Source organism: Mytilus trossulus, chromosome 6 (assembly GCF_036588685.1).
Source record: "Mytilus trossulus isolate FHL-02 chromosome 6, PNRI_Mtr1.1.1.hap1, whole genome shotgun sequence".
Taxonomy (NCBI): Eukaryota; Metazoa; Mollusca; class Bivalvia; order Mytilida; family Mytilidae; genus Mytilus; species Mytilus trossulus.
This window is the reverse complement of record NC_086378.1, coordinates 69,656,567-69,671,557: the sequence shown is the minus strand read 5'-3', so window position 1 is coordinate 69,671,557 and position 14,991 is coordinate 69,656,567. Positions and strand designations below refer to the sequence as shown.

General features: G+C 33.0%; 1 protein-coding gene across 1 annotated transcript; it reads right to left on the bottom strand.

The window, feature by feature from the left end:
- Positions 1–6,106: 6,106 nt before the first annotated feature.
- On the bottom strand, positions 6,107–6,845 carry LOC134721752 (zinc finger CCHC domain-containing protein 2-like). Its single transcript, XM_063584948.1, has one exon. The coding sequence runs from the start codon at positions 6,704–6,706 to the stop codon at positions 6,122–6,124; it is 585 nt and encodes a 194-aa protein (XP_063441018.1). The 5' UTR covers positions 6,707–6,845; the 3' UTR covers positions 6,107–6,121.
- Positions 6,846–14,991: the final 8,146 nt, after the last annotated feature.

The following is a 14,991-nucleotide window of genomic DNA, read 5'->3' as shown; positions in this document are numbered from 1 at the left end:
TAATCATGTTTTGGATATATAGTGTCTTGTTAAAAAAATAATAATCCTTTCTAAATAAAGTAAGATTCTGTCAACGTTTTATTTTGTGTTGAATAACTCTTTATCATGTTTTGGTTAGTGTATTGCTAATAACTTTGTTTCATTGGCTTGTTTCAAAAGAAAGTATATTTTATTGTTTCATTGTTTCAGATCAAAGGGAACAAGCTGTTAAAAACAATTATCTTTTGTGTTTTTCATTTGAAATCTTCAATGTTTTACTCATACCAAGCCAAATACATTCAGTTAAAGCAATTTAAAACAACAATCATGATTTTCCAATTATTCTACTGGAATTTGAAATAAAATTGGGCAAGAACATATAGTACAGGGTTCAACACTAACGCTAGCCCGAGACTAGTAACTTTTGTGTCGGGCTAGTTAATGTCCCTAGCACGGTAGCCCAAGGGGCTAGCAAATTTATTTGTCATTGAACATCAAACTGTTGTACTTTCGGCAAAGTACAGTCCAAACGCCAGTCATATTTGACAACTTCGTCGAATATTGTCTACACTGGTTCCACGACCTCTTTATTTACATACCGATACAGATACTGGAGGGTAAAATTTCTACCGTAAACCAGTCGCTAGACTGTTAACTCGGCCTAAGATTACTTATCCTTTAAAGTAAGAATGCACCACGTTTCAAGATTTTGAAATACATATTAATTAGACTGCATATACATTTGGTTTCATTGTATTTTATTATTAATCACATCAGAGACCATGTTAAATCGTGTGCGTAGTTTACCCTTATCTATTACATAGTCGTCGCGTAAAAAGTTAAAATTGGAAATGTCCTTTTGTTCTTATAAGCAAATAAGCAAATAGATATATGATGTTAAAAGGTTCACTGTTGAAATTTTCCTTACTCCAAAGGTACACGTGGTGATGAAAACTTTTCGATCTTCTCTGTCTTTATCGAATTAGCATTTGTCATGTCGTCATAATTCTTTTCGTAATACTCGGAACTTATCATTACAGTTGCAATGGACCGAAACGAAAGTAAATTTCCGGTAATAATATTAAATGTGCATGTGATAACATGTAGCCTCTTTTTGAGAACTGGGGGTGATGATGATAGCAAGACTAAGCCATTGGTATCAGAAAGCGTTCATTACACGTACGGAGATGTATGCATGTCTTAATGCATTAACGAGAACAGGAGGACCCAAATCGGTTGGAACATGAAGACTCGGCATCATAAACCAAAAGTTATATAGGGGACAAGTCAACTAATTTTTGTAAATAAAAATAAACAAAAACATTGTGTGTCTTTTTTTAATTTGATTATTTTAGTTGATGAGTTAACACACATATTTGTTTTGATGTAAATGTAGCTTGTCGCTTTCTTTGTGGTTGGTCTATTGTTCTGTTTGCTGTGAAGACTGTGAGATACATGTAGTTGTCAAGCTCAGTACAACATTGTCATTAATCAATTTGATGCTACAGGATTATTTGTAAATTGAATACCACCCTATAAACCTGGTCAAGGTTTTGAAGTATAACGTGACGGTACCCAAATTGCACCTATTTTGACAGTTTTTTCACCTACGTTTTTTTATGATCAGGAAAAAAATGTCCATACTGTGTTTATTTTGTAGCCCTATCCTTCTGTGTCATATACGTACACCAATTTAATTTTTAGTCCATATTGAGTCATTAAAAAATGGGTTTGAATCAACCTCCAAACTATCCATGATTCTGTAATGAGGAGTACCCAGATTGCATCCATGCTTAAATTTACATCATCAAAAGTCTAATAACCGAGCTTTTGTTTAATTTCTTCAAATATTTTGAACAATTGGATATTTGTCCATGCTTACTATTCATATTTTACGAAATGGATACTTATAATCAGGGTTTCCCCTGGGTCAATTATTTTTTTCGCCACCTCTTTCGCCAAAACAATATATTTTTCGCCACTTTAATATTTTTTTCGCCAAGTTACACAAATATATTTTTCTTTTAAAATTTTCCTTTTTTTCCGGCCCCCCTCCTAAATAAGAAGTGTTTTTTACAACAAAACGAAGCATTTTATCACTTGGAATTGATCCCTCATGTAAGGCATGTAAGGTGTAGTCATTAAATATAAGGGTTACTCTCATGCCAACCTTTTGAATAGGTTTCTTCATAACGACAGTTTTCTTTTCTAGACCATCGATCGTAAATAAGTAAAACTATATGCTTGAAACATGTGTGTCACTGAAACGATTTGAAGTACCCACTCAAATCAATGATCTAAATGAAAGTTAAATGATAAAGTTTTAAATCAGAGACCTTTCTTGCTTTTGATCATATTTCGTCATAACAACAATTTTCTTTTCTGGACTTTCATTATAAGAAGGAGAAAAAGCGTAAAAATTTTGCTTCAAACACGTGCGTCGCAAAGTGGTTCATTAATCCCTTTTGTGACATGTGAGAGAAGCCATTTAACCATATCATTTTGTCATATCATATAATCAACGCCTTTATTAATTAGTCCTTTGATGTCGATAGCTATGAATGCAATCAGCTGATTATTGATTATCTGTCAAAATCTTAACGAGTTCAAGGTGAATTCTGAGTATTGTCTGATCGGTAAAGTCAGAGAAACCCGAAAAAAAGTAAATAAACAAGATGGCTGAAAATAAATCGTTGTAGATATTTGTTTCGCCAAATTCTTTCGCCAATGACGAATTTTAATCGCCACAATTATTATTTTTTCACAAATTGCGAAAATGGCGACCGCCAGCGGAAACCCTGCTTATAATATATTGTATTTGCCAATTTTAAAAAGATGACGTTTTGATGACGTCGCATGGTGACGTTTTCGTATATTTTGGTTTTTTTTCAGTAAACAGTCCATCTGTTGATAAATACTGTGAACGTTTTGTGTATAACTAAATATGTTTACCTATGTTGAAAGACGGGCATAGTATCAAATCATAAAAATACAACTTGTTTAGTCTCTAGGAAATCTTGTAAGATTTTTATTGCTATTTTTTTCTAAATAGGTGCAATTTGGGTACTCGGTGCAATTTAGGTACCCTTACGTTACATATATATACGTACATTATGTACATGTATATTTTTAATCTGGGAACTTTTTTTTTTTTTAAAGTAGGTCTGGAATATACAAATGTTAATGTTTGACTAACAATGTTAACACAATAAATATTTAAGATATATCATAAATTCATCTACAATAAAAATGTAAGTTTTGACAAACAAATTCCTGCCGTTAGATTTCTTTGGTGTAATTATTTTATTTTTTTTATTTTTTAAGATATAACAGGCAAAATGACAGGTATGAAATAGGTATTTTTCAGACTGAAAACATCTTCTTAAAAGGCCTCAGAATGCAGGATTTGGCATCAAAATTTCAATCAAAGAGCTGATAGCTCTGAAGTGGAAGAAGGTGAATAAAAGGTAACTTGAATTACTATAAAAGCAGCCCCACTTACCCAGGCTGCTTTGTTCCATTATCGTTAAAATGTATTTTTTTTCTTCAAACAAGAAAAGGTCATAAGTACATGGATTTCCCATCCGTACAATCATTTTCTATGTTCAGTTGACTATGAAAATTAGGTCAAATCTTTAATTTGGCAGTAATTAAGAAGATCATATCAAGAGGAACACATGTGTACTAAGTTTCAAGTTGATTGGATTTCAACTTCATCAAAAACTACCTCGACCATAAACTTTATAACCAGAAGCAGGACGGACGGACAGACTAGAAAACATATTGCCCATAAATGGAGCATAAAAATAGTAAGACTTGTTACATACCTGCCAACTTTTGAAAGTTCCCATATGGGTTTTTACTGCACAACAACAATTTTAAAGGTTACAATTTTAGTGACGTATTTTGCAAGATCTGGATTGTCTAGAAAAAGTGTCATATTTGTATGATGAACTTACATGCCTTTTCCTTATGTCTGTTTGCATGATTCTAGTTATATATTAAATAGGTAGAAAAAATATACATGAAGCTAGCAGACCAGGGTTTATTTTCCAGATTAAGAATTTTAGATGCTTGTTGAAATTTCCAATTTTGAATTATGCACAAAGATGGACCTTTAACAGGTTGGGAACAACACTCCAAATGAGGGTAAACTAACTGGAAGATCATCACAACCCACTGAAAAAAATGAGCACAAAAAAAGTCATTTATATTCATATTATTTGATGAAACTTTTCCTCAAGAACTATGCATCTATTAAGTACTGAATGGTCAAAACATCATGTTTTTTTATCGACATAAATTTTGTCGTAAATGTAACCAAATGATGTAGAAATTGTGTTTTTTCATCAAATTTACATCAAATTGTAATGTTTATAGTTCCCTTATTGCCTCTCTATTTGAATTAAATAAAATAATAAGAAGAATCTGTTTCGTGTTTTGTTTTGTTTTGTTTTTGACAAATGATTGTTCACTGCTTGCAAATGAATCATTATATTTATATATCTTATCTGTATATATATTTGTTCATGTCTCCATCTCCTTATCATTTGTAAATGTATTGACAAATAAGAAAGAAATAAGCTCCACATGTATATTTGCAACATCGTAAATTAATTAAAAAAATAACATACACTAACACTAGTACTGCATGGATTTTAAGCATTATGAAAGTCATATTTGTAGAAAGCTTAAAAAGACTTAAAAACAGTGTAAAATGTGTTGCTATTTCTTAGCTTACACAATAACATCTAATATATACTAGCATTTACGAATTTAAATTTCAAGATTTTACTAGGATCTAACTACTAGACCTTTTATTAGTGTAGTTGCAAATATTGTATGTTGAATTCTGATCAGATGTAAACAAATTTATTATATAAACTTCAATTTAATCCTTGAAAGGAGGTCTAGATTCCTAAAATAATTTACAAATTTTATTTTTTTTATTTGTCCAAAATCATTTAAATTCATTTAATCAACATCCTTTTATGATTATTTGATTAAAATATTAATCATTTATAGTCTTTTTACAATTAACATTTTTAAAAGCAAAATAACTGAAAACAGGATAAAACAAAGGGAAGTAACAAAAAAGTATTTCAATATTCCCAATACACATCGTTTTGATAACACAACGGCAGTTAGCCGGAGGTAAACATCGTTGATTACCAGTATGTTTGACACCCAAGTTGTCAAGTGAAGCCATATAATTATACATCTTCTTTGATGTTCAGGTAAAATTTAACACAGGTGTCAATTACACCCGTACAGCAGTAAGAAATGATCAAATATGGCGTCTGAAAAATTTCATACACGGGAGTTTTTTCTACTAAACGGGGGGTTCACATGTATGTTACGAAGGGCATCTAATTCACATGACAAAGGAAAACCATGAATAAAGAAAATATATCCTTTTTATTTATATAAAAACAAAATCTTCTTGTCTGCAGGATTGCAAATTCGTAACTTCAAGGGCGAACTTGTAAACAGGGCGAGTTGTCCCGATACCAAATTCACGCATGCGTAATACAAATATCTACAGTTAAAACATCCTGTTACAAGTAAACAAACAACGTTCATGTGGATGAGATGAAATCTAATAATTTACATAAATAAAAGGGTCATATTTACGATAGTGATTGTTTTACAATCATTATTTACAAATTAAATGATTCAGATGCCTAATCATGTGTAAAAATCGGTGTCAGGAATCTAAGTTGTTTTGAAATTGTAATACACAGAAACGAATGCGGCATACAGAGACTCAATGCCAAGGGTCAGCCCCTTAAGTCTTCAGAAGACTTGACGTCTTCTTCCACTAAAAATAATCGGGGGGCATGCCCTCAAACACCCCTAGCTTGTTCGCGGGCCGTTGGCACACGAACCGGGCTACTCACACAGAACAGGGCAAGTTGAATATAATTTTTACTAGTGCCTACAAAAGTTAGTGTCAACCCCTGCAATAGAGTGCAAAGGGACAATGGGTGCGAACATGCTAGGTGCGAACGTGTAGGGCGCAAAAGTTCATATGGCGCGAACTGACCGGATACCCTTCTTTATATAACAAATGTACTTGTTTTATAATATGCAATACCTTATATAATTTTGATGGAGTGTAGAAATGTCAGAAACATTTGAGTCACAAGGAAAAGAAATAGAAGCAGAAAACTTTGGGTGAGAGGCTGAAGTGAAACATGTTCATGATGTTGAAATCATTATGTACCTTAGGCTTAGCATAGATGTTGTGCAACTGTTGTTCCACTTTCTTGTAATACTCTGTAAAAACAGTTCTTTGGTGAAAAGTAAAAGCTGGGTGATACTTTGCCATTGTTAGCACCAATAAAATAATATCAATAGTTTTCTTGTCTGTTGAATTAGAAATGTGAAATGCACTTTTAGAATTTTCCTCCAATAAGCTAAAAATAATGTTTGCACATGGAGTGTTCACTGAATGTAAAAGCGAGAGATTAAATGCCATTCCTTCTATTAATGTTTTCTCGTCGACGTTTCTATATTTCTTCAATTCGGTCTGATTGTTAGCTTTATTTTCATGTTCCCTGAGGTGATTAAAATCCTTTTTGGCCAGATCCTCGACAACAGAACCTATAAACCTCAACTCCGGAGGCAGACACATTCGCAACATTCCATAAATGTAGTCTATTCGTAGGTGGGGACTAAGGCTTCCGAATTTGGCACAGAGTTCGTCTAATTCCTTACACACCATTGTGATGTGGGGAATAATTTGTTTTTCCAGATAATCGCTATATAGTTAAAATATTCATCTGTCTGAAGACAGATTCGCCATTGACATGATTAGACCTACATCCGGGTATCATTGAGGTTAGCCAATAAGTTTCGATAAATCCATTCTTTTCAATGATATATATTTGATAAAAACGATCTCATTAATTCTCTTTCTGTAAAAAACAATTGAAGTTGCATAGTCTATTACCAAAAAATCCTAAAGAATTGTAAAATAAAACAAAAATAGAAAAAATATTTTATTGCATCTCAATAACTCGTGATGTACAACATGAAACTTTTTTTTTTTTTTACTAAATCGAGTTTCCATAAATATTTCCACATATCAGTAATATAATTAAGATCAATTAAACAGTGAATCGTCCCGAAATTTTTTTTTCAACACCTTTATAAGAAAATTATAAACCTACTTTAGATTTTTAATCGCACATTCTAACTCATTCAAATTTTCTTAAAATATTCAAATAATTCTACGAAGATCTATACGAAGTATTACTTTTACTTTTACTTTCGTTCTTATTCTTTTCTTACTTCGGTAAAAGCATGAAGATTGGAACGTATCCAAACAGTATATCCGAAAGATCATTACTAGAAAGCGGTAACGGACTTCTGATATATAGGTGATATAATAAAAAAAATGTTGCTAAATTGACATTGAAGTAAAAAAATACCGTCTGACGGCATAGTCATGCCTCTAGTCTAAGACTGATCATGCTTTTCTCGGGCTTACTGTTTATGACGTCTTTACACTAAATCCATTGGATGTTGGATGTGTCTTTGGAAAAGATTTTAGTAACTAGACGAGTACTCTCAGATCACACGGTACCGTTAGTTTCTTTTTCTACGGTTACCCGGCCATACCCACTCTGAGTTCTATAGACCCTCTGATATATTTCTATTTGTATCCATCTGATATGAAAGTTTAGCCTATTTCAACTGAGAAAAAATACTGTGAGTAGTCAGGCGAACAACTTGCCAGTCAACACGGAGGTTGTGAGTTCGAATCCCGCACGAGCGTTGGTTTACTCTACTCAAATCTTAACTGACTAGTATTGTCATTTTCCCAACCGGAGGTCGTTGATTCTCTTCAAACTCTCTGACTTCCTCCAAAAAGTAACAACTCAGTGACCGTTGCGAAATAGCATGTAGAAGTCAAGTGGCGGTAAAGACCAAACAAGCAATCAGTCAATATCATAAACCTCATAAAATCTAAGTAAAGTTTAATTCTCAAGTAAAAAAAAAAAGTTTGGTGGTATTATACTTAACCCATAAAAGGAGGGATTGTGCCTTATATTCATATGATGAAAACATAATCTTTAAAATCAGTTTAATTGAAGTCTGGAGCTGGCATGTCAGTTTACTTTTAGTAGTACTAGTCTGTTGTTATTTATGTGTTATTATCATTTTGTTTATTTTGTTACATCTTCTGACATCAGACTCGGACTTCTCTTGAACTGAATTTTAAATATGTGTATTGTTATGTGTTTACTTTTCTACATTGGATAGAGGTATAGGGGGAGGGTTGAGATCTCATAAACATGTTTAACCCCGTCGCATTTTTGCGTCTGTCCCAAGTCAGCAGCCTCTAGCTAGCTGCCTTTATTACTCTTGTATTTTTTCTAATTTTAGTTTCTTGTGTATAATTTGGAGTTAATTTAGTGTGGCGGTCATTATCACTGAACTAGTATACATGTTCCCGACCATATGAGTATTTGGACCGTACGCGTACGGTCCGCGGACAAATCGCGTACGGTCGGACCGTATGAGTACTTTAGCTGACCATACATGTTATTGGGATCATATGGGTAAAAAGTAAACTAACATGCATGTATCACAATCTATATTTTTAGTTTTACAAATTGTTATTATTATAATAAGATAGATAAAATGAACAAACGAACAATTGAAATTAAATATTTGTTTAATTTTATATCTGATTACCATTTTGGTACTCTCGCCCAAGGTGACACTTGCCACCGCAAATAACGTAATATATTTTTACATTTACATTTTCGCAATTCATTTGCCTTTTTTTTTGTAAAGATGCTAAATATTATAAAACAATTGTCCTCTCAAATTATGTTTACTGCCAAGTATGTGAGTATAAAATGTATTACTGATCGACATGCTAAATACAAAAGATAAAGTTGATCTGTTATATGAATTTGTATATAATAAACTTGACCAAATTCGTAATATAAGTCAGACTGCACGCGTACGGTTCGACCGTATGCGTATGTTGAAAAAAGTACACATACGGTCCAGACCGTACGCGTACGGTCCAAATACTCATACGGTCTGGAAAATATATATATATTTGTTTAGGGGGCTAGCTGAAGGACGCCCCCTTTTGCGGGAATTTCACGCTGTATTGAAGACCTGTTGGTGACTTTCTGCTGTTGTCTGTTCTATGGTCGGGTTGATGTCTCTTTGACACATTCCCCATTTCCATTCTCAATTCTACTTCGTCCTATAATTGTTATTTTTTTTAATACATTGTGTCTTGAATGGAGAATTGTATCACTGACACTTATTTCACTTCTTATCTATTTAAACTGTATTGCACAATTTTTAATTCAAGTTTTTTTTTGTTTAAAGTTGTTGTTGTCTGTGACTTTCCTCATATAGGTTTTACTTTATTACGCTGAGTATTCAAATTAAACGGTGCCCATTTTGCTGCTTTATGCAGATGCGCGTTGTTACAATTATTTTAAGTAACTAACGCTTGACTCTAATGATATTTAGAGCCGGTTCACTCGAATCCAATTTTAATTGACTAGGGTTGTCAGTTTTTCCTACATAGTGTATGCGGTTTTCTCCGGGCTTTTCGAGTTCCTTCACTAATAAAATTGACCGTAACGAAATAGCACAAAAATGTTGAAAGTGGCGTTAAACATGAATCAATCAAACAACCAATTAATAGATTTGAAATGAACTGAAACTTTTAAAAAAACCATTGAACTTGAGAAATGATTATCCGACTAGAACAAAAATGTTTCGCCAAACCGTTAATTGCATGGACTCCATCTTTTATTTTCGACATTTAAAAAAAAGAGCTAGGAACTACAATGTCTACAATGATATACGATATCTAGACCATTGGATACCATTGACTTTGCGTGTATCTACGAGGAAAGCTATACCAGCCTATTTCATTGGGTGTGTATAGGTAAAGTTATTATCTTCGGTTAGCTTGCTTGCTAGATGAACTGTGAAGTAATTGTTAGGTAAGGATTACTTCTCTCCTTTCGAAGTAGCCTATTCCTATAGACAAACTAGTTACTTGTCGGACTACTCTACTCTTATAGGAAGGTAGTTTACCTAGCCTAATATTAATGACTTCACGGTTCAGCTTGTAAGTTTACTAACTAAGGATATTACCTTTACATAAACACGCCATGCAATCGGCTCTAACAAAGCCAATAGCTTTATGTAGCATGGTTGGTCTAGGGCGATATAATTCGTGCAATTGGATGTCTCGTCATAGACGGCAAATGAGAGATAAACTATAGATGGTGCAAAGATGGACATTTCATACTTACTACTGGAATAAGGGCTGTGCATAAACACATCTAATCCAGTTGTTGCCATGATGCAGGTTATGATTTTCTCATGTATCTTTTGATTGTACATGTATGATACTGAACCCTTAACGAGAGAGATTTTGTTTGATGTCATATGTTGAAGACATATTCATTCAATCTGTTTATTTGTGATCTGGATCTGGCATGTTAGTCATTGCTATTGTATAGTCCTTTTTAAATTCATGTTATCATTGTTGTCATCTATCTTAGTTTCTTCTGTAACTTTTCTAAGATACTTCTTACACCGAACTCGGACTTCTTTTATAATGAGTTTTAATGTAAGTATTGCTGTGAGTTTGTTTATTACACATAAATTGGCTAGAGGTATAGGGGAGGGTTTAGTGGAGCTCACTTAACATGTTAATCCCCGCCGCATTTTTGCGTCTCTCGCAAGTCAGGATCCTCTGGCTACTGTTAGTCTTGTGTGTCAATCTTATTAAAATATTGATCTCTGATTACGTTATAATACTACATATGTAGTATAACGTAATCAGAGATCAATATTTTAAAAAGTTTGTCTTGTGTGTGTGTTAATTTTTTTTTAATTTGGTTATTTTATAAATATGTTTCGGGGTTTAGTTACATTTTCTATGAACTTATATGGGCCAAATGAAGATCGCCTCTTAGTAGCATTGAGCTGTGTTCTACTCTTTTGTCAGCATCCCTCATGAAATAACTCTTAAATATATGCATAATGCTGCTGTTATTGAAATCTGGGGAGAGGAATGTATGGGCTAGTTTGAATATCAGTGTTCTATCTGGAAGGAGCTGTGGTATGGTTGTCGATGAGACAAGCATCTACCAGACTTCTGTCAGAGTTCAAATAACGTGATATAAGCAATCGTTGCTATATCACCATGCGGCCCTCAACTATGAGCAAAACACATATATTGTCCATGGACGAATAATGGACAACCACTGAGTTACAGGTTTCTGACTTTATAATAGACAGGGAAATAAAGAATGTGGCAGGGTTAAACATGTTTGAGGGCCTTTAAACATCTCCTTACCAGGGACAGGGTTTATTATTTTATTGATTTTTTTTATTCTGTAGGTTTTCTAGAAAAAAATGCGTTTTGCCTGATAACTTCAGTCAAAAGAATTTGTATTCAAAAGGGGTTTCTTTTTTGTTTTAAAATATACATTTCCTATATCTAAAATTCAGAATATTTAATATGACACATACTGTCACATGAAACATCGTTTTAATGTATTTTCTTGTTGTTGTTTTTAGACAAAAAAATCAAGTATGACTTTAACTTTTTACATCAGTCTAAAAACCTCATCAAAGATACCATTCAGGCTTATAATATTGAACACCAGACGCATGTTTAGTATAAAAAGACTCACCAGTTTCTATCAAATCAGAGTTTATAAACTTTGAGGTCAAATACAGAACGATGTTGAACTCAATCGAAAGCTAAACCTATTCCGAAGGGGTTTTCCAAATACAGCTATGGTATTTTATTCCTGGTGTAGAAAACCCGTAATATTTCATACAATTCAAAGTTTTGCTTATTTTCTCAGGAGTATCACCAATAATTGTGACAACTTGCATTCTATAGATTCTATTTTTCTCATCTTTTTTTTTTAATTAGAAAAAATACTTCTGATTAATCCATAACAAATCATCTTTGATACTATTTTACAGAATAGTTTTAAGTATAGTTGAGATAGAAATCTAGACTACATGTCATTCGTCTCAACTCGGCCGATTCCGTAACCTCATCTAACGGAGAGTAGCGGATTCTACCGAGGATTGCCGAATAGACTACACACATGAAAGTATCAGCAGGACACTGAGAAATCAAGTTATTGAAGATTACTGCTAGAAGATATAAGTTTCTTCATTTTTCAAAAAATGTTTTTAGTCGGAAGTAAACGGTTTTCATAAAGGAAAATGTTTTATTTTTTGAAGGACTATTGACTGATCTACTTGTCTATACATTTTGACGAGTTTGAACTTAAGACTTTGTTCCTACAGTCTTGAACAAAAATACAATAGAGCCATTGGGTTCCAAATTAGACTAAATCAGCTAGAAAAATATTATACTGACTGAGGCCTAAATGTTAATATTAGAAAGAAAAAAAACTAAAGTTATTATTTTGAATGAGGATAGAAGAAACATTCCGGCTGATTTCCTGCTTCAGAATACCTTGATTGATTGTGTGTCACATTACAAAGTGTTCACTTTACTGCATCTGGAAGTTTCATCTAGCTAAAACTGAACTATGAAATAAAGCTCTTAAAGTCTCTTATAAACTAAGAAAGGATTTTATAAAAAGTACGAAAGAACGAACGAACGAACGAACGGACGGACGGACGGACGGACAGACAGACCAGAAAAACATAATACACATCTACTATCGTAGGTGGTGCATACAAATCTTCAGTGTGAGAAACTTCATCTCAAGTTCTCAAAATGTGTACTGGGTGTACACAAAAGGAGTATACATTTTGCTGTATTATCAGATCTGGGGCGTTTCTCCATCATGATTGACATTGATTATGATATTGTAAAGTCAATTGTTAAATACTGGTATAGATTTGAAAATCTTCAGTCTGAATTCAGTCTGTTGAAAGGTGCTTATATATGCAGTCAAGAGCATCACAAATGTTTTTCATTTAATTGCTAACAAAAAAATATTAGATTTTTTTTTAAATTAAACTATTTTGTGATCTAGGTGATATTATACTATTATCTCAGTAAAAGGGAGAAGGTTTGGTACCATTATAAAACGTTTAAACCCGCTGCAAATATTTGCACTTGTCCTAAGTCAGGAATCTGATGTACAGTAGTTGTCGTTTGTTAATGCATTTTATACATGCATGTTTCTCGTTTCTCTTTTTTTTTAATATAGATTAGACAGTTAGTTTTACCGTTTGAATGGTTTTACACTTGTAATTTTGGGGCCCTTTGTAGCTTGTTGTTCGGTGTGAGCCAAGGCTCCGTGCGGCAGGCCGTACCTTGACCTATGATTGTTTACTTTTATAAATAGTTATTTGGATGGGAGAGTTGTCTCGTTGGCACGCATACCACATCTTCTTATACATAAGAAGTAAAACATTATGGGACTGAATATATAAATTTTTGGATATATCTAATTTAACAAATTAATTCAGACTCAATATATCAACAATTGGTATGTTAGCAAAACAAATGCTTCTGAAGGAATTACTTAAATGTTAAACAAAATTTTGCCTATGAGAATTATCTCTCGTTAGTTGAATATCATGGTCTCTGTTTTAGTTAAGAACTTTGATTTTAAAAGAGCTATTTGTAAATTACGTATATCTGCTTATAAGCTGCAATTTAGAATTTAGTAATTTTTTTCTAATATTCCACGAAATGAAAGAATTTTCAAAAATGCTCCTCTGGCTGTGTTAAACATGTTAAAGATGAAATCCATATTTTAATTACATGTGAAAAATTTAGGTCCGATAGAGATGATCTCCTTGACGGACTTTGAATTGTGGCCATAAAATAGCAAATACCTTACTTTACTTTACTAGTTGAGGCAATCAGCAAAAAAATATTTATTTATTAAGCTATGAAGACATTCGGTCAGGTTCTTAATGCTGTTGGAAATTTTAGTCAAGCCAATATGACTATAATTATAGTAGTTAACCAGAACACACCCGTGATATTACGGGTCCGTGACTGATTAAAGTATATAACTATGCGCAAGCCTTATTTTAGTATTAGTATTGTCATCTGATAAAGTCATGCCGATTATAAGATACACAGTTTTTCTCTGCTTTCAAATCTTTCTGTTTGAACCCGTCGAACTGGAAGTTCTCAATTATTGGTAATATTAATTATTTGGAAAACAAAGGGTCCTGGAAAGGAGTATTTTTTAATCAACAGCATGGTCCTATATTAGTTATAAAGAAAGTTGAATTCTTTGATTCGCTGTTTTACGTCATGCCCTCTTACAAATTGAAGTGCATATTGTCTATTAATCCTGAATACACCGTTTGGTGGTGCGCCTGTCAGATGCGGAACGTACAGATAAGGTAATAGGTAACAGGTGAATATACTATTGGTATCGGTATCGGACTCGACCCGGAACTTCTTAATTATTGGCAATATTAATTACGTGGAAAACAAAGGGGCCTGGAGTGGTGTAATTTTTAATCTACACCTTTGTACTATATTAGTTATATATAAAGTTGAATTCTGTGATTCGTCGTTTTTACGTGATGACGGCTGACAAATTGGACCTCGTAATTTTAGTATTGTAGATAGTACATTTATTCGAGGACTTAAAATAGACTATATACGTCCCTGATTTATTTAATTTCTCATATAAATATTTATACATTATAAACCAAGGATTTAATTATAATTTTTTATCGTCTAATGGTGTATTTAAATTCTATGCATTTGTGCTAATCAATGTTCTTGTTCCTTATACTTGAATTCTCTATCATGTCTATATGCCCCTTCTGGGCCCTTAATTGGAAATAAAATATAGGCACTGGCTACTGTTACACGGAAATTTAACAATAATATAAAAATTATTGTTACATTAGAGACTAATTGCCGGATTGCAGGTATATATCTAATCATTTCACTATTAATTAATCAACGGGATAACGTTTCGCCTTAGCCTCGTTGAAATTTTTTGTGAGGAGTGCATCAATCAATTTTCTTTCAGC

What these genes read in the sequence shown, in the direction of transcription:
- LOC134721752 (XM_063584948.1), bottom strand. Translation starts at nt 6,706, where the DNA reads ATGGTGTGTAAGGAATTAGACGAACTCTGTGCCAAATTCGGAAGCCTT.